We start from the raw sequence: 27131 nt of genomic DNA, 5'->3' as shown, positions 1-27131 counted from the left end.
TCACCCATAAACTTTCTTCCACTCACTTTGAGCTCATGACCCCAAGTAATTGAGTCCCCCACTCTGGGAAAAAGCTTCTTGCTATCCACCTTGTTTATACCCCTCATGACTTTGTAGACCTCAGTCAGGAGCCCTCCCTCAATCTCCGTCTTTCTAATGAAAATAATCCTAATCTACTCAACCTTCCTTCACAACTTGCGCTCTCCATACCAGGCAACATCCTGGTGAACCTCCTCTGCACACTCTCCAAAGCATCCACATCCTTTTGGTAATGGGCAAATGCGAGGTGATGCATTTTGAAAGATCTAATTCAAGAGCGAACTATACAGTAAATGGAAAAGTCCTGGGGAAAATTGATGTACATAGAGATCTGGGTGTTCAGATGTGTAATGTGGTAGCCAGAACTGTATGCAGTACTCTAAATGTGGCCGAACCAAAGTCTTATACAACTGTAACAGGACCTGACAACTCTTGTACTCAATACCCCGTCTGATGAACGAAAGCATGCCGTATGCCTTCTTGACCACTCTACTGTCCTGCGTTGCCACCTTCAGGAAACAATGGACCTGAACACCCAGATCTCTCTGAACATTAATTTTCCCCAGGACTTTTCCATTTACTGTATAGTTCGCTCTTGAATTAGATCTTCCAAAATGCATCACCTCGCATTTGCCCAGATTGAACTCCATCTGCCATTTATCTGCCCAACTCTCCAATCTATCTATATTCTGCTGTAATCTCTGACAGTCCCCTTCACTATCTGCTACTCCACCAACCTTCGTGTCATATGAAAACTTGATAATCGGACCACCTATACCTTCCTCCAAATCATTTACATTTATCACAAACAACAGTGGTCCCAGCACAGACCCCTGTGGAACACCATTGGTCACAGGTCTTCAATTCGAAAAACACCCTACCACCAGTACTCTCTGTCTCCTGTTGTCTAGCCAGTTTTTTATTCATCTAGTTAGCACACCGTGGACCCCATGCAACTTCACTTTCTCCATCAGCATGCTAAAGTTAGTTTTCTGGCAAAATAAGACACAACATTTTCCAGGGTTTTTATAAGTCTAATAGCATTAAAATGGATGTTTTCATCAATTCATTATTGTAATGTACAGTTTCACTATCTTTATCACTTTAAAACAAAGGGTATAGCAGCCCCCAATACTAACATTGTAGCACAATATAGATAGTGCTTGGTAACAAAGTATGGAGCTGGATGAACACAGCAGGCCAAGCAGCATCTTAGGAGCACAAAAGCTGATGTTTCGGGTCTAGACCCTTCATCAGAAAAGGGGGATGGGGAGAAGATTCTGAAATAAATAGGGAGAGAGGGGGAGGCGGACCGAAGATGGATAGAGGAGAAGATAGGTGGAAAGGAGAGTATAAGTGGGGAGGTAGGGAGGTGATAGGTCAGTCCGGGGAGGACGGACAGGTCAAGGGGGTGGGAAGTGGTTAGTAGGTTGGAAATGGAGGTGTGGCTTGACGTGGGAGGAGGTGATAGGTGGGAGGAAGAACAGGTTAGGGAGGCGGGACAAGCTGGGCTGGTTTTGGGATGCAGTGGGGGGAGGGGAGATTTTGAAGCTTGTGAAGTCCACATTGATACCATTGGGCTGCAGGGTTCCCAAGCGGTTATGAGTTGCTGTTCCTGCAACCTTCGAGTGGCATCATTATGGCACTTCAGGAGGCCCAGGATAAACATGTCGTCTAAGGAAGGGGAGGGGGAGTTGAAATGGTTTGTGACTGAGAGGTGCAGTTGTTTATTGCGAACTGAGCATAGATGTTCTGCAAAGCAGTCCCCAAGCCTCCGCTTGGTTTCCCCAATGTAGAGGGAGCCACACCGTGTACAGTGGATGCAGTATACCACATTGATGGATGTGCAGGTGAGCATCTGCTTGTTGTGGAAAGTCATCTTGGGGCCTGAGATGGGCATGAGGGAGGAGGTGTGGGGGCAGGTGTAGCACTTCCTGCAGTTGCAGGGTAAAATGCCAGGTTTGGTGGGGTTAGAGGGGAGTGCGGAGAGGACAAGGGAGTCTCTCCGGAAGGCAAACAAGGGTGGGGATGGAAAAATGATTTTAGTGCTAGGGTCAGATTGTAGATGGCAGAAGTGTCGGAGGATGATGCGTTGTATCTGGAGGTTAGTGGGGTGGTATATGAGGACTAGGGGGATTCTCTTTTGGCGGTTATTGTGGGGGCGTGGTGTGAGGGATGAGGTTCGGGAAATGCAGGAGACTCGGTCGAGGGCGTTCTCGACTGCTGTGCGGGCGGGGGGGAGTTGCGATCCTTGAAGAACGAGGACATCTGGGATGTGTGGGAGTGGAATACCTCATCCTGGGAGCAGCTGCGGCGGAGGTGAATGAATTGGGAACTGGGGATGGAATTTTTGCAGGAAGGTGGGTGGGAGGAGGTGTATTCTAGGTAGCTGTGGGAGTCGGTGGGCTTGAAATGGACATCGGTTTCTAGGTGGTTGCCTGAGATAGAGACAGAGGGGTCCAGGAAGGTGAGGGATGTGTTGGAAATGGTCCAGGTGAATTTGAGGTTGGGTTTTTCATTCATTCATTCATATTAGAATCTTTCACTTAATGAGCATCCAACAAAGAAGCATGAAGAAAACAAAATATAGGTTGTTACAAGTGAAATCTTTTGTGACTTTCATATTGCACATTTAAGATCTTACCAAGAACCTCCTGTTTTTCTGCAGTGTGAGATGAACACCATACACATCTATGTAGATTTCTCTCAAATATGTTGATTGGTTCTGACCATGTGCTTCATTCACTGCGGTGATGTTGACAGGAACCACATTGCTGTTGTCAAAAGCCTTTACCAGAGTGTATGCACAAGTGCCCGAGAATGTGTACATGATCTTATCAAAGGTATAATAGTGAGGATCACCACCAACAAAACATGATGCACTTCCTAGATAAACAATAATAGTTTAGTGATATTTTAGAGAAGCTTTTCTATGGTTAAAAAAATACTTCTGGATAAGTACATTAAGATGTTTCAGAACTGCTTCATTTTTGACTGTTCTTCTGAATTTACTGACCCATTCTCTGCCATGGGCACTAATACCTCCAATAATAGTGATTGATTTAGATTTAGATTTATTTGTTACATATACTAAGCATAGGAATACATCAGTCCAGTGAAAAGTGCACAAAGTTGCCATTCACTGGTTATTGAAAAGAAATTCAATAATTCAGGCTCATTGCAGCCAAACTGGCTCCTGCCCAGTTTAATATTCAGACATTCAACTTTGAATGGTCAAATGGATATCCCAAGGTGATTTACAGCTAACGAAACAGCACTGAAGTGTAGTCACTCTTGTCCTGTGGAAAACTGGACATGGTTACTGGAAAAAGCCCACAGCTGATCCAGCAGTGTGAAAGTGCGCAAACTAATCAAAACAAGGGTATGACTGATGATGATTTCTCACTGCTACCTCTGGTGTCCTCCAAGGATTGATCCTTGGTCCTCTTCTATTTCTTATCTACATGCCGCCCCATGGCAACATCATCTGAATTCACTGTTGTTTTTCACATAAAGGCTAATAATACCCCATTCCACCTCATAACCTTTCGGTTCATTAAATTTCTAGACTGCTTATCTAATATCCAGTAGAGTTGAAATTTCCTCTAAGTTGTTGCTTTCAGTCCCCACTCCAAACTCCATTCACTAGTTAAAATTCCATGCTTCTCTGGCAACCATCCAAAAAAGAAACTCTTTGTCAATTTTTTTCATATTTAACCTGACATTAACCTTGAAGACATGCCCAGTCTATCGCTAATGCCACTCAGTTCAAGGGATTGGGGATGGGGGCAACAAGTGTTGGCTTTATGAGGAGTGCCTATATCCCATGAAATATTTATGAAAAATGAATGGTGGTAGGAGACAAGTTATGAGTAAAATTTTGGCACACTTTCCTCAAAGCTCAAATTTTATCGCATAAATAGCTTTTAAAACTTGACCTTTCACCCTTGAACACTTTTGAGCTAAAGATATCACTTTCCGATGGCAGTTCATTATTCGACCTTGTCACGAGGTACGTTACTAACCTGTCATGTGACAACCCAGCTCTCCATCACGTCTCTCACATTTTTCCAACACTCCACACTTCCAGGCTGTACAGCTGATGGTATTTTTTCCCGAGCATGTACAGCGTTCAGTGCAGTTCTCATGTGTGAACCAAGACTCATTTAGCTGAAAAATTTTGACAGAGAGCACATTGTTAAAACAAAAAGATTTCAATGAGAAGTAGCTGAATGGTTACATCATAAAATCTGGCCTACTTCAATACTGCTCCATTACTTATCAATGAGGATCGGATGCCTGGAAATTGTGATCTGATTTCAATTCACTTAATAGCTAGTCAATATTTTATTTCTGTTTTCTACATCTCTGTGGATACTATGAAAATGGAGGGCATTACATATTGCCACTGTCTTCAGACTTAATTTTATGATAACTGATGACTCCATTAGCACTACAAGAAATGACATGACTACAAAATCTTATCTGTGATTGCCTGATAATTACTGCTTTTTGTTCTGAAGGGCATCAGCATCCATCATTAAAACCACTTCGTATATTTTGAGAAGGCCTTTGCGTAGGTAAAATAGATAAGTTATTTTGTAATAATAGACAGAAAGTGCTGGATAAATTCAACAGGTCTGGCAGCATTTGTGGAAAAGAGAAACAATGTTTCAAATCAAATATTACTCTTCTTTTTCGTTTGGAACATTCTGGTGATATGTTTGAAGATGATGTTCAGACTACCACAGAATCTTTTTGTGTCAAGGAGATATACTGTAACATTGTGTTTTTGGAGTTCTTTCATCAAGTGCCTTAAGCCCTCCAATGCAGTCTTCCTAAGTCTCTAGAATTACTAGACTATTTCAGTCTCCTACCATCCACCATCTAAGAGCTAACAGTACCTTTTGAGGTAATGACAGCTTGCTTTTTGAATTCACCCTTCATTGACGCTTCGCCTGTTAAAATCTTTTGCTCATCAGCTTTTCTCATTTACCAACCCTCAGATCTGTATTATACGATCAGGATAGCCATACCTTTAGAGCATCTTCAGCCTTAAATACACTGCTTTATCTTCTAAAAAAAGCAGAGTCAAGTTCAAGAGAATCTTTTGAGGTTTCCTTCACCATGCCCATTTTCTGGTACTAACCCACCAATGTGAGCAAACTTTTCTGTTCAGCGCATTCCTTACAGTTGGAATATGGAAATCGCCCTGATCCTTCCCAACAGACATAATCTTTGCCTCCTTTATTTTTAAATGTGTACTTCAAATCTTATAGTTCTGATTTACAGCTTATCAGTGAATTTCCAAAAATCTGCTTTAGTTCTTGCAATAAGGCAAATATCATCAGTATAGTGTTCAGTGGTTTAATGGATTTATGTTTCATTAGTCTCTTGACTGGTTTATGTTCATTGTGTTTGAATAATCCTGTACAGAGCCTTTAAGAGTGAGAGTAGACAGACATTTCTAGAATGAGAACGAGGAGTCTCAGTTGTGAGCTCATGCGTCAAAATTCTATGAGTACTGACATATTTAAAGAACTGTCAATAAACCTGTTGCAGACAGAAGAACAGTGTCATCTCTGCATTTCTGTGAGGTAAATCAAACATATTGGACTGGATTTTTCCTAAGTTTGGAGGACTCAGGAGTTCTTTAGAAATCATGACCACGTCCCACTTCGAGGATTCATCACCTAATTCATGGAATTTCTGATATGTAGCAGTGCCTTTAAGGGTGTGGTTTGGGTTGGTTCATGAGGCCAGCACTCCTTACCTGTCCAATTCATTTGCGCAAATAGACATTGCCTCAGTAACTTTTGTAGAGTTTAACCAGATTGTAAACAGTCTTGATCATGGCACCTTGGAGGTATTGTCTGCATGAAGGAGCCATTTCAAAGTTAAGTTCAAAAAGTTTTCCATGACTTCCATTATAGCATATGCCTATCTTCCCATGGCCCCTCTGGGGTTCCCTTCCTCCAGCTTGGCAAAGCAGGAACCCTGGCCACACTAACCTCAAGCTCAATCCTCATCCTAAATCCCAAGGACAGTTCCATTTCATTACTGTCCTACAGCACAACAGCAGCACAAATCACAATTTAACAAAAGGGGAAGTGAGACAGAGCTTCGCCATTCAGAATAGCTGAGGCTTGTCCTGGATTTGAAGAAAAAGAAAGTAAGAAGTTCTTCATCTACAAAAAGAGCCACATGTCAACATTTTAAAAATAATCAATTTCTCTGGGAGTCTTTAAAAAAAAATACAACAGGCCTCTTTCACTAAGTGCTATTGAGGTATGATGCACTTGATGTCTAAAAATCCAGAAATTCTCCCAAACATAGCCCCTTGATGTGTGAAACAGGGTTGAAGATTATTCCATTGCCATAGTCAACTCTGGAACTCAAACAGACAGGTAAATGTGCAGAATTCCAACAGAAATTACATATTCCTTTCAGCTGCAGTTTGATTTACCATACATTTTCTGCACATTATTTCCATTCAAGTTGCTCACATGGTACTAAACGACACTTGCCTGATAGTATTTGTCACTGTCATCCACACAGCCACACTGATTGTTTGGAACACATTGATCCACACTCAGAACATATCCAGGGTCACAGAAACATCCTTCAACAGTTGGTAGAAGGCAGTTGTCTGGTGCAGACAGATCTGTACAAGTAGCAGGACAACTTGTGCCACATCTCTCATAGTGACTACCACTGGGGCAGGATAGGGCTAAAGAAAACAAAGATATGTAATTAAGTTCATTTAATTCTGCAGTCAGCGTAAGTAGCATTCCAATAGGAGGGGGAAAACAAATTAGTTTGTCTGATATGAACTTCTTGACAGCATACGTGTTGCATGGCCTAAAATCCCAACATAAGTATGACAAAACGTCTCACTGGAAGTTGTTGTGATTTTGCATTAATTAATTAGCAAACAAGAGAGGAGCGGGCGAGAGAAGGACCTCAGACAGACATTCAGCATCACCTAAAGGAGCAGACGAGAGAAGGACCTGAGACAGACAGTCAGCACCAGTTAAAGAAGCAGACAACAGAAGGACCATTAGGTAGTGAGCATCAACTAAAGAATCAGCAAGAAGAGGACCATGAAACAAGTGTCAGCATCGTGAAGATTTTTAGGTGAGAAAAGGATCTCATTGAAGGCAGTCAGAGACAGAGCTAGATTCACTGGAGCTGATTGCAATTAGTTTATGCTCTTTAAATGCAAAAGGACAAGTTGTTTGTTTTGTCAATGGTAACTGGTGAAAGTCTTTTTTATGTTAAATTTGAACGTTGTACACAAATTGATAGTCAAATCAATGAAATATGTAAAAGACAATATAAGTAAGTGAATACAAAAGACAGCATCTTCAGTGTAAAGATGGGACTTCATCTTCATAAGGATTGTGTGGTGGTCACTCCTATTGATACTGTAATGAATGGGTGCAATTGTGACAGGTAAATTGTTGAGGATGAGGTCAGTTATGTTTCTCCCTCTTGTTGGTTCTCACCATCTGCCACAAGGCAAGTTCAGCAGCTATGTCTCTAGCAGTCAAGTCTGCTTGGTCAGTCATGACGCTGCTGAGGCACTCTCGGTAACTTACATTGAAGTTCCCCAGATACAGTCATCTTTGCACCCTTGCCACTTTTAGTGCACCTGCCTAGTGGTGTTTCACATGGAATAGCACTGGTTCATCAGCAAAGAAGGCCAAGTATCAGCCAAGGCTTCTCTTTGGCCTGACAGCAGGAGACCAAAGTCAATGAGGATCCCAGCACAGCTCCACCTTAACTGTATATCGTAGTGCCACCTCCTTGAGTGATTAGTCCTGTGGTTGGGACAGAATATACCATGGATGATGTTTGTGGTGACTATAAAGTTTGATTCTATGAGTATGACTATCTCAGGCTGTTGCGTGATTAGTCTATAGGACACTTCTCCCAATTTTGTCAGATGATACCCAGCTGTTGTCATTGTTTCCAGTGTCTAGGTCAATGCCAGGTAGTCATCCAGTTTCATTCCTTTCTTTAGGCTCTTAAGAGCTTTGAAACAACTGAGTGGCTTGGTCAGACGAGGAATACAGCAAAAAGGAAGGATAGCTTACGACACCTTAGGATTTCCAATATCTCTAATAATGATAAGAAAGTTAGCATTAAGGCACTTTACCTAAATGCTCGTAGTATTTGTAACAAAGTAGATGAATAAACAGCACAAATCATCTGGAATGATTATGATGTGATAGGCATCACAGAGACGTGGTTGCACGGAGTTCAGGACTGGCAGTTAAACGTCCAAGGATTTACAACCCATCGAAAAGACAGGGAGGTGGGCAAAGGGGCCGGGGTTGCCTTGTTAGTTAAAAATTAAATTAAATCTACGGCACTGAATGACATAGGGTCAGTGGATGTGGAGTCTGTGTGGGTGGAGTTGAGGAACAACAAAGGCAAAAAAACCCATAATGGGAGTTATGTACAGACCTCCTAACAGTGATCAGGACCAGGGGCGCAAGATGCACCGGGAAATAGATAGGGCATGTCAGAAAGGCAAGGTCATGGTGATCGTGGGGGACTTCAATATGCAGGTGGACTCGGTGAATAATGTTGCCAGTGGATCCAAAGAAAGGGAATTCATGGAATTTTTACAGGATGGCTTTTTGGAACAGCTTGTGATGGAGCCCACAAGGGAGCAGGCTATTCTGGACTTAGTGCTATGTAATGAGCCTGACTTTCTAAAAGATCTTGAAGTAAGGGAACACTTAGGAGGCAGCGATCATAATATGGTAGAGTTCAGTCTGCAGTTTGAAAGAGAGAAGGCAAAATCAGATGTAATGGTGTTACAGTTAAATAAAGGTAATTACAGGGGCATGAGACAGGAATTGATGAAAATCAACTGGAAGCAGAGCCTAGTGGGGACGACAGTAGAGCAACAATGGCAGGAGTTTCTGGGTGTATTTGAGGACACAGTACAGAGATTCATCCCAAAGACAAGAAAATTTATCCGGGGTGGGATTAGGCAGCCATGGCAGACAAAGGAAGTCAGGAAATTTATCAAAGCAAAAGAGACAGCCTATAAAGTGGCCAAGGAAATCAGAAGATTGGGAAGGCTACAAAAACAAACAGAGAATTACAAAGAGAGCAATAAGGAAGGAGAGAATCAAATATGAAGGTAGGCTAGCTAGTAATGTTAGAAATGATAGTAAAAGTTTCGTTCAATACGTAAGAAACAAATGAGAGGCAAAAGTAGACATTGGGCCACTCCAAATTGATGCTGGGAGGCTAGTGATGGGAGATAAGGAAATAGCTGAAGAACTTAATGAGTACTTTGTGTCAGTCTTCACAGTGGAAGACACAAGTAGTATCCCAACAATTAAGGAGAGTCGGGGGCAGAGTTGAGTATGGTAGGCATTACAAAAGAGAAAGTGCTAGAAAAGCTAAAAGGTCTAAAAATTGATAAATCTCCTGGCCCCAATGGGCTACATCCTAGACTCCTGAGAGAAATGGCTGAGGAAATAGCGGAGGCTTTGGTTGTGATCTTTCAAAAGTCACTGGAGTCTGGGAAAGTCCCAGATGATTGGAAAATTGCTGTTGTAACCCGCTTGTTTAAGAAAGGCTCAAGACAAAAGATGGGAAATTATAGGCCAGTTTGCCTAACCTCGGTTCTTGGTAGAATTCTAGAATCCATTGTTGAGGATGAGATTTCTAAATTCTTAGAAGTGCAGGGTCGGGTTAGAATAAGTCAGCACAGATTTAGTAAGTGGAGGTCGTGCCTGACGAACGTGTTAAAATTCTTTGAAGAGGTAACAAGTCAGTTAGACCAGGGAAACCCAGTGGACGTTATCTATCTAGACTTCCAAAAGGCCTTCAATAAGGTGCCTCACGGGAGGCTGCTGAGTAAGGTGAGGGCCCATGGTGTTTGAGGTGAGCTACTGGCTTGGATTGAGGATTGGCTGTCTGATAAAAGGCTCTTTTTCGGAATGGCAACCAGTGACAAGTGGTGTCCCACAGGGTTCAGTATTGGGGCCACAGCTGTTCACTTTATATATTAATGATCTGGATGAAAAGACGGGAGGCATTCTGCTGAAGTTTGCCGATGATACGAAGATAGGTGGACAGGCAGGTAGTACTGAGGAGGTGGGGAGGCTGCAGAAAGATTTAGACAGTTTAGGAGAGTGGTCCAGGAAATGGCTGATGAAATTCAACGTGAGTAAATGCGAGGTTTTGCACTTTGGAAAAAAGAATACAGGCATGAACAATTTTCTAAACGGTGAGAAAATTCATAAAGCAGAAGTACAAAGGGATCTGAGAGTGTTGGTCCAGGATTCTCTGAAGGTTAACTTGCAGCTAGAATCCGTGATAAAGACAGCGAATGTAACGTTGTCATTTATCTCAAGAGGGTTGGAATATAAAAGCAGTGATGTGCTTCTGAGACTTTATAAAGCTCTAGTTAGGCCCCATTTTGAATACTGTGTCCAGTTTTGGGCCCCACACGTCAGGAAGGACATACTGGCGGTGGAGCGTGTCCAGCGGAGATTCACACAGATGATCCTTGGAATGATAAATTTAACATACGATGAACAGCTGAGGATCCTGGGATTGTATTCATTAGAGTTCAGAAGGTTGAGGAGAGATCTAATAGAAACTACCAAGATAATTCATGGTTTAGAAAGGGTGGACGCTGGGAAGTTGTTTCTGTTAGGCGGGGAGACTAGGACCCGTGGGCACAGCCTTAGGATTAGAGGGGGTAAATTTAAAACAGAAAGGAAGAAACATTTTTTCAGCCAGAGACTGGTGGGCCTGTGGAATTCTTTGCCACGGAGCACAGTGGAGGCCAGGACATTAAATGTCTTCAAGGCAGAGATTGATAAACTCAATCAAGGGATTGAGGAATCAAGGGCTACGGGGAGAGTGCAGGGAAGTGGAGTTGAAATGCCCATTAGCCATGATTAAATGGTGGAGTGGACTCGATGGGCCGAACGGCCTTACTTCCACTCCTATGTGTTATGGTCTTATGACTTTATGGCTTGCAAGGCCATTTTACAGACAGTTAAGAATCTACCAAATTGCTGTGGTTCTAGTGTTACATCTAGGCCAGACCAAGTAGACAGGCAGCAGATATCCTTCCCTAAAAGACAGTACTGAACCAGATAGGTTGTCATGATAATTGACAATGGTTACATCGTTGCCATTACGATAGCTTTTAATTCTAGATCATTTGAAATCAAATTTCACCATCTGCCATTGTGAGGGATTGGAACCAATGTCTCCAGAGCTTTAGCTTTGGCTTCTGAATTACAGGGCCATTACCACTACAACACCACCTAATACTATTATCTCATATTAGGACCTTTCCAAATTACTAATGGTGCATAGCTTTGCTTTCTCCGATGCTTTTGTGTTTTAAACAAAAGTATATTGGAAAACTCATGATCATATGCTTAATTACTGATCACCATGGTAACCAAAATGCAAAAATAAGATTTAAGGTCTATCAAACCAGGTTTCATTCTGGAATCTGACTTTTGCAGTAATATCATCAGCAGCAAGCAGAACAATGGTATGGACTCATAGACAAGGAATATCTATATTTCAATCCCAAATTATGCTTAGACAATTGATATTAGTTAGGTGACAAAGTTGTTTTTGGGCTAAATGCTACGAAAACCATAGGGGGATTGGGAATGTTTGCAGCAGACAGTCTGGTAGTAAATGATCTATAAAAACTCAGGGGGAGAAAGGATGCAAGAAGCTACAGTGATAATTACAGCAACCTATATTTCAGAATCTTCCAGACCTGAAGGTTGGTAGGGATCTTAGTTAGGCAGTTGGTGGCATGAACAGAACTGAACAACTCATTCTGACTTTATGCTGAAGGGAAGATCATTGATGTAACAGCTAAAATGGTTATGCTTAAGATGCAGTTGTTAGGAACATCCTGGGGCTGTCCTGGGATTGCAATATTTACCTTCCAAAAATCTTTGTTTATACTAGGTGGGACTCCAAACGTTAGAGTGTTTTTCTCCAATTCCCTTTAACTTCAATCTTACTTGGGTTTACTGATTTTACATTCCGACAAATGCAGCTCTGATATCAAGTGCATTCTCTCAGACCTTACCTCTGGAATTCTGCTCTTTTTTCTATCCTTGGACTAAGGCTGAAATGAGATCTGTACCCAAATCAGCTTAGGTTATTGGTGAATAAACGCTGTTTGATAACATTGTCAATGATTCCTTTCATCACTTTCCTGCTGATCAAAAGTAAGCTGAAGGGATTATAATTGGATTTGATTTTTCCTGCTTGTTGTGGAAAGTACATACTTAATAAACTATAAAATACAACTTACGGCAGAAGGAATTATTTCTCCACTCTATACAAACTCCTGCTTGAGCACACAAATCAGCGTAGGTTTGTATGGCAAAACAAAGTGTTGTAGACTGTCCTCCGCTCATACACATATCATAGACACAATTTTCAAAGTAATTCTGAGGTGGAACTTTAACGTGGCACTCTTTGAATAAACCTAGGCAAACAATACAAGTAAGTTACATCCAGACAGAAAAATAATTATTTCTCACTTAATGCTATTTCAAGAAGCTATCCCGAACAACGAATTCAGTGTGTAATCTTGAAACATGTTCCATAACAGCACTGTACTTTACATGCAATTCAAAGCAAAAAATTATTTATGAGTAGAACATTCAAACTCCATCATTGTTCTAAAGTATGTATAGCCCCCTGTATGTTTATTATTTTGCACCTGAATACCTCCTGTGTCATTGATGAGATGAAGAGCATTATTTGGGGTAAATGTCTGGTTGTCGGTAGGAAAGAAATAATTTATTGATTGTGGAAAGATTTGAACATAATAAAGAACCACATAAATACAAGTCCTTTCTTTCTTCACATGCTGCTTTGGATTTCCAGCCTGGAATATTATTTCACAGCCACATCATCATGACATGTTAGATTGGGGCCCAAGACTCCCTCCTGAGAAGTCATTACTCCATGTATAGATAACACTGCCAGTAACTAGGTTCCAGATATCTATAATCATTTTAAAAAATCCAAATCCCTAAATTGCATTTGAAGTCATTCAGAAATCATTTTCTTCTTACAAGCAATGTGAATTACTTAATTAGTTGTAGTCTCTTATATTTGAAGTTTCTTTCCTCCTTATTCCCCAATGAAGTCCCTTATTATTTTTAATGATAAACTGGACAGCTTAGACTACAAACATTTCACAATAAGGTTGAAGAGGATTTTATGATAGGTAGAAAGCTTGCACTGAAAACCACTCAGCATTCTGACGTGGAAATATTGCCACTCCTTCACTATTGCTGGATCAAAATCCTGAGCTCCCTCTCCAAAGCTTGGTGGCCTGCCAATACCGACAGCCCACCAACACCTCTCAAAGGCAACAAAAGCATATCATCCCATCATCGATTTTTTTAAAAAATAAACAGCATCATGCTTGCTTAATGACAACTGCATATCAACAGATAGGACTTCAATGCCGTGAGTTTGTAACCATTGCAGAAATCATCTGGCTTTTAATCTGCTTTCACTTTACTTTGCTTTGAATTGATATGTTATAGTATTGAATGAAAAGAAAGCATCATACCTGACAGATTTGTAATCATTCCACACATGGTATCTTTCTCAGCATTCTCCTTTATTTCTGGATCACATTTAAAGTCATTCTCACCATGATTGCACCTGTATTTGGAAGTAAGAGTGGAAAAAATTGAAGTGAGAAATACGAAATGATTTGAAGCATGGTCCAGCTTGACCTGGACTGCTCTGCTCTTACAATGAGTTTTCCAACTAGGCTTAGTCCATAGACCCTTCTATACAAACTTCACACCTAGATGTTTCTGGAAGAATGATGGTCGGAAGCAGAAACACTGGCTCCTGATTCATTCCTTATTCCATAAGAGCTTATGCTAATTGTCATCTTCCTGTGCTGCAATAGTTCAAGAACAAAGTCCACAATTGCCTTCTCAAGGATAACTTTTGATGGACAATAAATATCTTAACAATGTCAACCACTTCCTCAGAATGATTTTTAAAAATGATATTGTGATTTTTGTTTCAGACGTAATACTTGTGTATACTTACTCCATTAATACATCAGGTACTTGCCAACTCTCTCCGAGTTCATTAGAACTTGTTGCAAGGCTGCCATTAGGCATAATAAGATCATCAGCAGGGTCACCGTTGTAGTTACCTAATCACACAAAGTTATAGGATCAGAACTTCTATAGTCCCCTTTATCATGTGTTCATTTCTTGATGCTACCATACTAGGATTTTGGTATTGTTACCAAACTGAAATTACTTTACTCCCAAAAGGACAGCATAATGGCTAGAACCAACCCAAACTTGTCAAAACTGATGTAAGTGAAACCACTATCAACTTTGTTACCGCTTGCACTGGCTGAAATATAACAATCATGAGTTTGAGAAGTAGTTATAAATAGCTGTGCTAGTACATGAAGCTACCATTTTACACTCTATTGCCTATGAAGTAACATCTGCCAGTAGATATTAACCTAAAAGTTCGGCGCAGACTGGGGGCAGGCTCTCAGCTTGGACTGGAGGCGAGGTTCTGACTGTAGTGCTGAACTTTTCACTTATTAGTTTTGTAATTTATTCCTTAGATTTTGTACATTGGTACCTTTGTACCTAAGATGTACAGTAAATAGCGGCTTTGTAAACTTTTCACTGCACTCGTGAATACGTGACAATAAATCTATTTCTAATTCTACAATTTGCTTCATTAGCCAAAATGAAGTTCAATGAAATTAAACAAAACAAGGAAAAAACTATGAAGCCTGGTGATGGCCTAATAATTGGAAATAACATTTGGTTTTAAAATGTTTCTGTGTTTTGTTAAAAGGATGTGTGTCTGTTTATATCAAGTGTTACAACTCAGCAGTAATGAATTGAACTGTGGAAAAGCTGGAGTTCAGTTTAAAATAGACACAATAAATCAGATGTGATAGTGTGGACTATTTATCAGCTAAATTTGTGATTGTCACAGAATTGTGGGGTGTAAATATCAAGGTCGACTGGATGATATGAAGGTGGTGAGCAGCATGAACAAGCTGGCCTAAGGTCAAAGGTTATTAAAAGATATGTCTCTTTCCAGGGAGACACGTGCAAATCTTAAATGAGCAATTAAACAATCTAGTCATGGTGGATTATTGTAATGTTTGCCAGTGGCCAAACTGATCATTTGCTGTAGACTGGACAGTATCAAGTTTGAATGCACAGCTTGTCTGGACGGAAACAGTATAAAGGAAGCTTGCCTTAAAACCTAGTTAGCTAGCTCAGAAAAGGTCATCTGATGAGTGGCTAGAGATCGAGATAAAGCAGGTTGAGCACCTGTCTTGGTTTGATCCTCATTCAAGTTCACGTAAACAGATTCACTTGTGATTGTAAGTACTGTATGAGTAAGAACTTTTAAATACTGCACTTTGGGTACATTCCACTATTAGAACTGCCTCAGATTAGTGATACCTAGAGTACACATGGTAGACCAGGGAAAGTAGGAATGAAAACCAACATGTCCATGAGATAGCTGCATTAGAATAATGCTAGCTAGCAGAATTCTTGTAAACATTCTTTTGTGCAACCAATAGACACTCCTTTCAATAAGAATAAAAGTGGGTTATCACAACTGGTTTTAATATCCTTCATCTTGAAACACCCCAAAGTGTCTCACGACTAATTAAAAACTTCGGACGAAATCAACCTGAACCTGGAACATTGTAATGTTGAGAATTGCAGCAGCCAGTCTGCTTAAAACAAGGTCTCACAAATAGCAAAAAAATTATCTAATTCAATTTATTTCTGTTGGTGAGATATAAATAAAGATTAAAAAGGAAGAGCTCCTTTGCCACCCTTCAATTAGTGTAACAGTATCTTTTATATTTCTAAGGGGACTCTAACAGCCCATCAAAAATGCTATCTCTAAAACTCCTGCACTCCCTCAATATGATGAAGAAGTGTGAGTGCATATTATTTGTTCAAGTTTCCAGAGCGTAACTCGAATCTCCACTCTTCAATATGGAGAGTGTTCTTACAGCTGGCAGAAGAGGTTTGGAAATTTCCTTTTCCTTTCTTGAAATGCCACACCAAAAACTGTGATGGAAGCAGGATCTACAAAAGCCTTTAAAGCAGAGTAGATAAAAAAAATTTAAAAGCAAAACATTCAAAAGGTTTTGGGATCTTTCTGAGCTGTGACCCTCAGTCATTTAGTACATTCCAAAGAAGACTCATATTGGACTCAAAGTTATAACTCTGTTTCTCTCTCCACAGATGCGGAGTTTTTCTAGGACCTTTTGATTTTATTCCAACTCTTCAGCATCCACAGTATTTTGCTCTGGTTGACAAATAAGATAATAGATTTTAGATATTAACAGATATGGGAATTGTGCTGGCAAGTGCAGTTGAGGTGGAAGGTTAACCATGATCTTATGAATTGATGGAGGAAACTCAAAAAACCCAGTAACCTGTTGCTACTCCTATTTCCTACATCCCTTCGAAAAAGTAGAGGAATAAGATAGTGCATGACTCTTTCGGGAATCTGGTGGTCAGCTGAATGACTTTCTTGTATATGATAAATTTCCGTGATTCCATTAACACATTCAGTACATAACCCTGCCAAAAGTCTTCTGTATTTCTTTAAGGTGTTGTGTCATTGAGACACAGGAATAATCCATTCCCATTCATTTTGACAACAGCTATAGAAGTTGAGGACAAGTCTTTCGTCCTTCTTGGCAGTTAGGATTATATGAGCTGTTTTTCAGGCAACCATGATCACGTTCCTGGTGTGATCAGATAGTGAAAGAAAAATGATCTTATTTATCAACAAATTGACAATTCTTCACTTTACAATGCCATGAAAATGGATTGGACGGTGAAGGCATCAATTATGCTGCAAAACGAGAACTTCAAACCTACTACTCTGTCCTCAGTGTGAATGGTGCTGAAAAAGAGGCAGGTGTGCAATTAATTAGCACTGAGATAAATACTAATAATAAATTTGCCTATGATGCATAGTTGTTTTTAGATGTAAAGAGTGTAACAGGTTTTAAAAGCTACTGCAGGTAGTCCCCTGATTTATGAATGTCTGACTAACAGACGCTTGTAATTGCAAATGGCTATTTTATATTGGAGTGTATTGTGTTCCAACTTGCATATAAATCGAATGAAGAATGTACTCAAGAATGGAACATGTCCGTAACCTGGGATTACCTGTACGATGAATGCATTTAAAGAATGCACATAAAAGAAAACTTGTAACATGTTAAGTATTTGCTCACAAAGCCTACTGAACCTACCACACATGCCACAGAGCAGTCCAGCATACATTGATGGTACAGACACATCTACATGGTGGTTGCCATCAAATCTTACGAACAGGCCAAAGTTAGTCTCCAGTAAAACATAGGTACCACTCATCCGCACTTCCAGGAAGTTTCCGACAGACACAGGTAGGTTTACTCTATTTCCATTGAGCTAAGTAGAAAAATATGTATTAATTTTTACACAAGTAACAAGTCAATATGTTTCAAATATACAGTTACATCTAACTGTTATCACACAAACAATACAAGTTTAAACTCAGACCAGCGAAGAAATGATCATTTCCACAAATTGTCATTCAGGGTTCTAGTAGAATTTATCGATTTTTCCTCATACTTTTATGATTACAACCTTGACAGCATAAACATTAACATGCCTTATTTAGTAAAATTTGTCACTTTAGATCTAAAAACTATAACACAACTTCTTGGTAGTGGTATCCAATCTAACTGGGCATGTTTTTGTACCAAATCTGTTGGATTTCCAGTAATTCCTATTTATATCATTATTCTGTCCTGCTTTTCATCAAATTATGTAACTTTTTTGGGAAGCTAGGGAATAGATGGTTGGGATCCATGCTGAGATATTGTTTCATTGACAGCCACAGGTGAGGCGCTGGAAAACAAGAGAATGGCTTATTTGGTGCCATTATTTAAGAAAAGTAGTAAGGAAGAACCACAGAATTATAGACTGGTGAGTGTTACATCAGTGGTGGGTAACCTGTTGGAAGGAATTCTGAGGGGCAGGATTTACATGCATTTGGAAAGGAAAAGACTGATTAGACATGGTCAAAATGGCTTTGTGTGTGGGAAATCATGTCATATGAACGTGACAGAGTTTTTTGAAGAGGTGACGAAGAAGACTGATGAAGGCAGAGCAGTAGATGTTGTCTATATAGACTTACATAAAACATAGAACATAGAACAGTACAGCACAGAACAGGCCCTTCAGCCCACGATGTTGTGCCGACCATTGATCCTCATGTATGCATCCTCAAATTTCTGTGACCATATGCATGTCCAGCAGTCTCTTAAATGACCCCAATGACCTTGCTTCCACAACTGCTGCTGGCAATGCATTCCATGCTCTCACAACTCTCTGTGTAAAGAACCCGCCTCTGACATCCCCTCTATACTTTCCTCCAACCAGCTTAAAACTATGACCCCTCGTGTTAGCCATTTCTGCCCTGGCATTCAACTATGTTAGATCAGATGGGATTCAGGAGGAGCTAGCTAATTGGATTTAAAATTGGGTTGAAGACAGGAGACAGAGGGCGGTGGTGGAGGGTTGTTTTTCAGACTGAGAGGCGTGTAACAGCACTGTGCTGCAAGGATTGGTGTTGGGTCCACAGCTTTACGTCATTTATATAAATGATTTGGATGTGAATATAGGAACTATGGTGAATAAGTTCGCAGATGACACCAAACTTGGTGGTGTTGTGGACGGTGAGGAAGGTTATCTCAGAATACAATGGGGCCTCAACAGACCAAGGAGTGGCAGATGGAGTTTAATTTAGTTAAATGAAGTGTTGCATTTTGGTAACTCAAACCAGGGCAGGCTTATACAGTTAATGATACGGCCCAGGGGAGTGTTCCGAAACAAAGAGATCCCGGGGTAAAACTGGCATGGTTCCTTGAAAGTAGAGCCACAGGTAGACAGGGTGGTGAAGAAGGCATTTGGCATGCTTCTCTTCGTTGGTCAGCTGTACAGCACATTGGTGAGGCTACTTTTAGAATACTGAGTTCAATTCTGGTCTCCTAGCTAGAAAAATGAGCTTGTTAAACTTGAAAGGGTTCAGAAAAGATTTATAAGGATGTTACAGGATTGGAGGGTTTGAGCTACAGGGAGAGGCTGAATAGAGTGGGCCTATTTTCCCTGGAGCATTGGAGGCTGAAAGGTAATCTTATATAGGTTTATAAAATCCTGAGGGGGATGGACAGGATGAATAGCCAAGGTCTTTTTCCCAGAGTTGGGAGTCAAAAACTAGAGGGCACAGGTTTAGGGTGAAATAAGTAAGATTTAAAAGGGACCTGAGAGACAACATTTTCATGCAAACTGTGGTGCATGTATGGAACGAGCTGCCAGAGGAAGTGATGCAGGCTGATACAATTACAGCATTTGAAAGGCATCTGCATGGGTATATGAGTAGGAAAGGTTAACAGGGATTTTGGCTAAATGCTAGCAATTGGGTCTAGATCAGTTTAGGATGTTTGGGCAGCATGGATGAGTTGGACTGAAGGGTCTGTTTCCATGCTGTATTACTCAATGACTCTATAAATCAGGAAATGAAATGCCACTCTAAGACTGGAACAGTGAAAGTAATATGATTTTAAACTGGGTGGCTGTGTGTACTTTGAGGATGCTTACAGGCTTCAGGGTGACTTGGACAAACTGGCTGAATGTGCAAATTCTTGGTAAATGCAATAGATAAATGTGAGGTTATCCACTTCGGTTGCAAAAGCAAGAAGGCAAATTACTACCTGAATGGTGGCAGTTTAGGAAAAGGCGTGGTGCAACAAGACCCGGGTGTCATGGAGGAACAGTCACTGAAGATTTGCATGCAGGTGCAGCAGGCAGTGAGAAAAGCTAAAGGCATGCTCTCCTTCATAGCAAGAGGACTTGCTTTCGAGCTTGTTCTCTGATCTGGTCTAACCAAGTCTTAGAGTAAGGATGTCTTGCTGCAATTATACAGGCCTTAGTGAGGCCACACCTTGAGTACTGTGTGCAGTTTTGGTCTCCTAGTCTGAGGAAGGACATTCTTGGTTTTGAGGGAGTCAACCGAAGGTTGACCATACTGATTCCCAGAATGGCAGGACTGACATATGAGGAAAGATTGGAATTGAGGAGAATGAGGGGGATTTCACAGAAACATATAAAATCCTGATGGAACTAAACACGCTGGATGCGGGAAGCATGTTCCTGATTTTGGGGAAGTCCAGAACCAGGGTTCACAGTGTATTGCATTTACCAAGAATTTGCACACTCAGCCAGTCTGTCCAAGTCACTAGGACTTGGTTAGACCAGATCAGAGAACAAGCTCAAAAGCAAGTCCTCCATCAATTTGTGAATAATCAATGATAATAGAGAAAATTAACATACCAACACTTTACGATTTTTCACCATTGAAAGTGTGTTGTTGTAGACAAATACGTGTACAGACTTCACCCAGGACACCTTGGTGTTGGTACCTCTGTGCTCATTGGTACTCGAAACATAAAAGTAAGGCACCACTGAGGAATCACTACATGGTTTGGACAGCACATATGTGCATGTTCCCATGAAATGGTGAACACTTCTGTCAAACGTGGTGTAGTGTGGATCACCAGAAACACTGCATGTAGCGTGACCTGCAGAGAAAATGAATGAGTTAACCTTACCTATCATTCCATTTTATACCCATCTATCATATTTCAATTTTTACAAGGGGAAAAATTCTGAAGTTAATGTTCAATGCTACAACAACTCTGATTTCTAAAATACACCAGGTTCTTATATCTTAAAAGTGAACCACTTTTATTATGTAAGAGCCCCTGGCAAGATGAGCTGCGCCTCAAGAACAAACTTATTCAACTTGAAACATGAACGAAGTCCACTCTTCACAAATGCTGCCATCTCCGCTAAGTTTTTCCAATTATACTGTTGCCATTTCAGATGTTCAATATGCACAGCATTTTACTTTGTTGCAGCCTCCTGACTGCTAAAACACAGATTGCCAACTTGGCAAAAGAGCAAGGGATGCTGGTACATTGGCCACGTGAAACTCTGAAATCACAAAACCCACACACCAGACACAGTGCAAACACAGCAGGCAGGTGCTAATGACATTAACATAATGTCAAAGGCAACGTTTATTCTGCACGGACACCCCAGCAACTTATCCACTACATAAAGGACAGCTCAGACAGAAATAGCACCAGGTCCTGCTACACAAACTGACAGGAGATGCCAAATAAATGAATGACTCGTGTTTCTAACTATTAAGTGTATCTCCCTGACTGGCCGGAACGAGGAAAGTTCCAAAAAGCCATCTAAAATACAGTAAAACAGAGTTCACCCGCAGATCCCTCTCTTGGAACCACTCTTGGAATTGTCTGTGGTCTTCTCAGGAGACCAGCGTGGCAAAAGGCAGAGATCAGCTGACCATGCAGAGAGACAGAGGAAGAAAGCAGCTTCGCAGACCCAGAGGGAAAGCCACAGAGAGAGCAATTGCATAAATATACAAGAGACTATGGAAGTACTGCAAACTTTAGGAGGCCAACAGGATTTGGTATAGTATGTTTAATATTGTAGAATATTGTAATTTTGATCTTAATGAAGTGAGAATATTTTGCTTTGATACGACGTTGTACAAACAACAAAGAAAATTACAGCACAGGGACAGGCCCTTCGGCCCTCCAAGCCTGCGCCGATCCAGATCCTCTGTCCAACCCGTCATCTATTTTCTAAGGCTCTGTGTCCATTTGCTCCCTGCCCATCCATGTAGCTGTCCAAATATATCTTAAAAGACGCTAATGTGTCTGCGTCTACCACCTCCGCTGGCAATGCTTTCCAGGCACCCACCACCCTCTGTGGAAAGAACTTTCCACGCATATCTCCTTTAAACTTTCCTCCTCTCACTTTGAACTCATGACCCATAGTATTTGAGTCCCCAACTCTGGGGAAAAAGCTTCTTGCCATCCACCCTGTCGATACCCCTCAGGATTTTGTAGACCTAATTGTGTTCCAATTGATTTGACTGTTTTTGGTATTGTGGGGCACCAGGGTGAATTCATTCAGAACGTTATGTTTGGAGTCATCTGCAACTTGTTTAAAGACGATCTAGATGATAGCTTTTATTGTTGTGAAATTGAGTATAAAATGTTCATTCCATTGTGACAGAATTTCAGAATTATGGCACAGATGGAGGTTATTCAGACATCATGCCTACTCCAGTTCTATAAACTAGTACCAATGATCTGCCATTTCCCCATAAATGCACACCATTTCTAACCAAATAATCATGCAATGCCCTTGGTATTCCTCAAGAGAACATACTCCTACCACATTTTCAAGCAATGCATTCAGACACGAACTAGTCTGTGTGAAAAAGTTCCCCTGACATCATCTTTGCTTCACTTGCACATCACTTTAAAACCAGACACTCTTATTGTTTTTCCCCTTGGAAAAGCAAGATCAGCTTTTTCATTACACAGACCAGAGGGCTCATGATTCGAAAAATGCCCATCAAATCTCATGTCAGCTTCTGCTGTCCACAGTGATTGGTCCAAGCTCCTTGAATCCATTCTTGTAATTCAAGTTTGTACCTCATGGAACGAATTTTATAAATTGCTTCTGTATTCTAAACAAAGCATTCACATTTTTCCCGAGAAGATGACATCCACAATTCAACACAATACTAAAGCAGTTGTCCAGCAGGTGACTTTGATAAGTTCAAAATCACTTCTTTGCAATGGTGCTTCGAGTTGTCGAAATGAAGCAACGGATATTGTAGGCTTTATTAGTGGTACTTGACACCTGTTGAAAGAACTTCCATCATGTGTGCATAAAGACATGAAGGCAGCCTTAATCAGGCAATACCTGAAAGAGCTGTAAAACTGACAATACGAGCATACAAAGAACAAATAAAACTGCTCAGCTTCCACTCTTTCGTGTTTGAATTATGTGGCAATGTTTGCAATAAGCTTGAAGCTGACTTTTCCTGTTATTTATTCCACATTGCCAAATTATCAAATTTACATCTATTGGCAGTTACCAGACATTTTAAGCACAATCAAATAGATACAGCAGGAGGTGTCTTAATTAATACAAATTCCTGATTGGAAAACAAAGTAGCAGTTTCTACTTATATCCTGACAACTCCTTGTCAGTAAGACAGCAACAAATCACTGTCAAGGTCCTGGATCAAAAGCAGCCTGCTTTCATTTACCTGTTGTGACAGGAGGCGTAGTACTGGTTGGAGTTGGAGTGCTCGTTGTGCTTGTTAAGTCACAATTGTCTGCAGAGAAAATAATACATACACATTCAGAGGAATCTCGAGGACTGACATCAGGCAAAATGTTTCATGCAGACATATCTGAATCCTTGGAACTCTCTTCCTCTGAAGCCTGTCGATTATGCATCACTGAATTAACTTCATGCTGCAGTAGAGAAACATTTCGGAATCTCAGGGAATCAAAGCATAAGTGAGAAACAGGCCGTAAAGTGGAACTGAGGCAGAAGATCACCCACGATCGTACTGAGCGACACAACACGTTAGAGGCGGTGCCTACCTTATTCCTGCTCCAACTGCTTCAGGTCTAACAAATGTTCATCTCTGCTTACGTCATACCATTTAGGAATTACAACAGACATCAGAAAACTAGTCACAGTTACAAACCTCCGCAACATCCAGACTGGAAGGAAATGTCATCCACAGCGACATCACTGCGATAGTCGTTGCCCCGCACTGCTTCAATCATTATCTGTAAGGGATAGCATCAGAATAGCAGTAGGCAGAAGATCCCAATGCCAAAGTAAACAGCGGAAGATCAGTCAACATAAAACAAAAGAACTACCTCAAAACTGAAAGAAATCAGAAATTGCTGGAGAACCTCAGCATGTCTGGCACGAAGGTCACTGGGCCTGAAGTGATGATTCTGTTTTCTCTCCATCGATGTTGCTCAACCCACCAAGTTTCTCCAGCAATCTTTTTTGGAGCAGAATACTGGCATCTCCCTTTCAGTCCCTCATCATTTCACGTCTTTCGCATTAAAGCAACTCCACTAATGTATATTTCACACGCTTGATTTGATAAACACTGAAGAAAACTCTGCTTGGTTTCCAAATAACTACACAAGCTATGTAAATTCTTCAAAAAGAAAAGCACACCCAAACAGATCACTCAAATATTAGCCAGAATTTACCTGAGCTTTTCCAGACAAGTGAAGTTCCACTGCTCCTTCTAGCCATTGGTTTCCCTTATTTCCTCTCTCTGACCACATCAGTACTGGGGGTTGCCCAACTTCAAGCTGGTAAACATTCAAAGCCATGCTTCGAGCGACTCCATACATGTGGTACCAGAATCGCAAACACTGATCCCCTGTCTTATTGCACGGAGCGCTGACCAGTTGGGCTTTGTCTCCCTCACGGCCTTCATTGCCTTCAATGTAGATGTAGTAGCCACCTGCACACACAATTATGCTCACTGGTTACAAACAAATCACGGGCTCTGTCAACCTCAACTCAAATAAGGACGTCAGATCACCTACCCGCACTCGTGTGATCATAAGAAGGCCCTGTGACAGCTGAGGGCGTCGATCCACTGATGCGTTTCCAGTCCAAATCATCAGTTTTCGATTGTGTCCAAGTGCACAGGTCGCTGTCAAAATTACAGCCCAGCCCACAACCTGTGCGATTAATCAAGAATTTATAAAAATTCATCAAGTTTGAGTAGAAATACGCACATTTTGTAAATTGACGGTCAAAAACATTCACAATTGAAATAGATATGAGAAGATATTAACACACAATATTCGGCCTGCCTGTTGATTGGATAACTTCTGTCAATTAAACCGAGACATAGCTAATTATTAATAATAGACAACTGTTACGAAGGAAAATTGCCTTTATCTAGACAACTATTCAGAAGGAGTGAGAAAAGAAATACACAAAATGAACAGCTGAAAATACGTGATCTCAAGCTTACTGTTCTCAACACAGCCGCTCTGTTCCATCCAGTCTCCCAGAACAACGCCAGCCGTTTCACAGGCTGAAGCATACGCTCCCAGAGCATTGCACAGCAGTACGGAATCTCCTCCAGAAGCACAGTGATCATACACGCAGCTCTCAAAGTACAACTGAGGAGGGATGTACCAGTGACAATCTTTGAAAGGGCCACTGCCTGCCAAAATAATCTTGCAGTATTCCTCCGCCTCTTCTTTCGCTGCTGGATCGCAGGTCGCTGGTGGTGGAGGACTTTGATTACATCTGTATGACGAAACGCACGTGTGAATTCCCTCCCAAAGGTAAAAAATGTTCCATTTCATTTCATCCATGTCAAACTTCAATGAATGCGCAAGGGCGGACAATGAGATCTATGATCAAAATTATTCCCTCAAAGTACACGCAATAATATTTAGCCTGCTCTTATTATGCAATCTGTAATATTTCACTGAAATACCACTTCCAGAAAACTCATCCCGCCGAACAACTGACATTCAACGGAACTAAACGCGCACTTTCATTGTGGTCATTTACAGCAAATTCCAGCCATGCCCTCATTTCTATCAAGTCTTTCTCGTCAACCAAATAAACCACATGCTGCTGTAGCCTCTCGCTCTCTGCAAATGCCTTACCAGCTGCACCACGTGCAGTGTCATTCATTCTTCGCTCGACAAAATACTCACGGCCAGTCATCATCAATAACTGCCCAGCTGTTTCCAAACTGAGTAGAATCCATGGCCAGAATTCCATCAGGCTTCAAGAAGTCATCCAGCGGGTCGTCAGTGTAGGTACCACACAAGCCACACAGTTGGCCTTTGTATCTCTCGTCAACCACTACAAACAGTTCATGATCGCCATTAAACCTCAGCTGAACACCAAAGTCGGTCTGGACGGTAACAAACGATCCTTCCATTTTTACGTTTACTGAAGAATGGGGTCTCACAGGGAGTTCAACCTTCACTCCGTCAACCTGTGCAAAAGATTACCAACATTGCTGATGTAACAGTCACAGTCACGGCAGCGAGCTTTCTTCAGCATTACACTAATTCTGTCATCGCTACCAATCAGAAACATTACTCACATAAACAAGGTTATTTTTCCTCACTGCAATATGAATGTCAGGAAACTGGAGAGCAATGGAATTAATTGCAGACCATGCTGGGTTGCCTCGGTGTTCATTCCTGCTTGTCACTGAAAAACGAACGGACGTATTTCCACAAGTCTCAGTCACAGTATAATTGCAAGCACCCTGGAAGTGATACAGTTTCCCGTCGAACGTCGTATAGTGCGGGTCACCGTAAATGTGGCACTTTGCAGTGTCTGCCCGGTAACATCCCAAATTTCCATCCTGCACTTCGCAAATTTCTTCTGCTCCACAAGATGCTGTTTCACACACCACGCGATTATTTCCAGTACATCGACACCGCTGCTGACATCCCTCTTCCCAGAATATTGCTCCTTTCTGATAGACAAACAGCAAATGTTATTTTCAAAATTGCTACGTACTCCTCACGCAAGCACAAAGTTACATGCACTCATGCACGCACGCATGCAAAACAGCCAAATGCTACCAAAATCATACAAACAACTTACTTCGTTGTATTTGTTGTTGTGAACGCAGCCGCAGTTCTCAAAGGGCACACATGTGCTTCCACTGACAACAAAGCCAGCGTTACACGCACAGTCCTCCACACAGGGCTTGCTGCAGTTCTCTGGAGCAAATCGGTCCGTACATGTGGCCGGACAAGCACTGGCACATTGTTTGTAATGGCTATTGGCTGCACAGTGGAAAGCTGAAAACAAGGGAGACACAATTACATCTTTGAAACTTCTCACATCATCTTTACCATGACAATGGCAGTCGGAAGGAAGGCTTTTGCAGCAAATGCTGAACGTACATGCTTTCTGAAATATCTGGGTCACTGGAATGGAAAGTATAAAACCTAGCGTGCAAGCTAACCAAAATTGAAGAAAGCTAACATGAAATAACAATTCTGCAACAAAATAAATAATAACACACAATAATGA

The 27131-nt window shown here is 41.1% G+C and overlaps 1 protein-coding gene across 1 annotated transcript in view; it reads right to left on the bottom strand.

The window, feature by feature from the left end:
- LOC125457768 (IgGFc-binding protein-like) overlaps positions 1–27131 on the bottom strand; it is a 108802-nt gene that overhangs the window by 30544 nt on the left and 51127 nt on the right. The window contains exons 41-56 of the mRNA XM_059651192.1: positions 26697–26896; positions 26185–26565; positions 25787–26073; positions 25087–25367; positions 24650–24787; positions 24305–24564; positions 23779–23863; positions 23329–23397; positions 20502–20749; positions 17378–17555; positions 14149–14257; positions 13652–13746; positions 12374–12550; positions 6567–6769; positions 4065–4209; positions 2684–2925 (exon numbers count right to left, since the gene is read on the bottom strand). Coding sequence (XP_059507175.1) covers positions 2684–2925; positions 4065–4209; positions 6567–6769; positions 12374–12550; positions 13652–13746; positions 14149–14257; positions 17378–17555; positions 20502–20749; positions 23329–23397; positions 23779–23863; positions 24305–24564; positions 24650–24787; positions 25087–25367; positions 25787–26073; positions 26185–26565; positions 26697–26896 — 3098 coding nt within the window. The remainder of the gene's footprint in view (positions 1–2683; positions 2926–4064; positions 4210–6566; positions 6770–12373; positions 12551–13651; positions 13747–14148; positions 14258–17377; positions 17556–20501; positions 20750–23328; positions 23398–23778; positions 23864–24304; positions 24565–24649; positions 24788–25086; positions 25368–25786; positions 26074–26184; positions 26566–26696; positions 26897–27131) is intronic.

This window comes from Stegostoma tigrinum, chromosome 14, assembly GCF_030684315.1.
Source record: "Stegostoma tigrinum isolate sSteTig4 chromosome 14, sSteTig4.hap1, whole genome shotgun sequence".
Lineage (NCBI taxonomy): Eukaryota > Metazoa > Chordata > Chondrichthyes > Orectolobiformes > Stegostomatidae > Stegostoma > Stegostoma tigrinum.
This window is presented reverse-complemented; position numbering and strand designations above follow the sequence as displayed.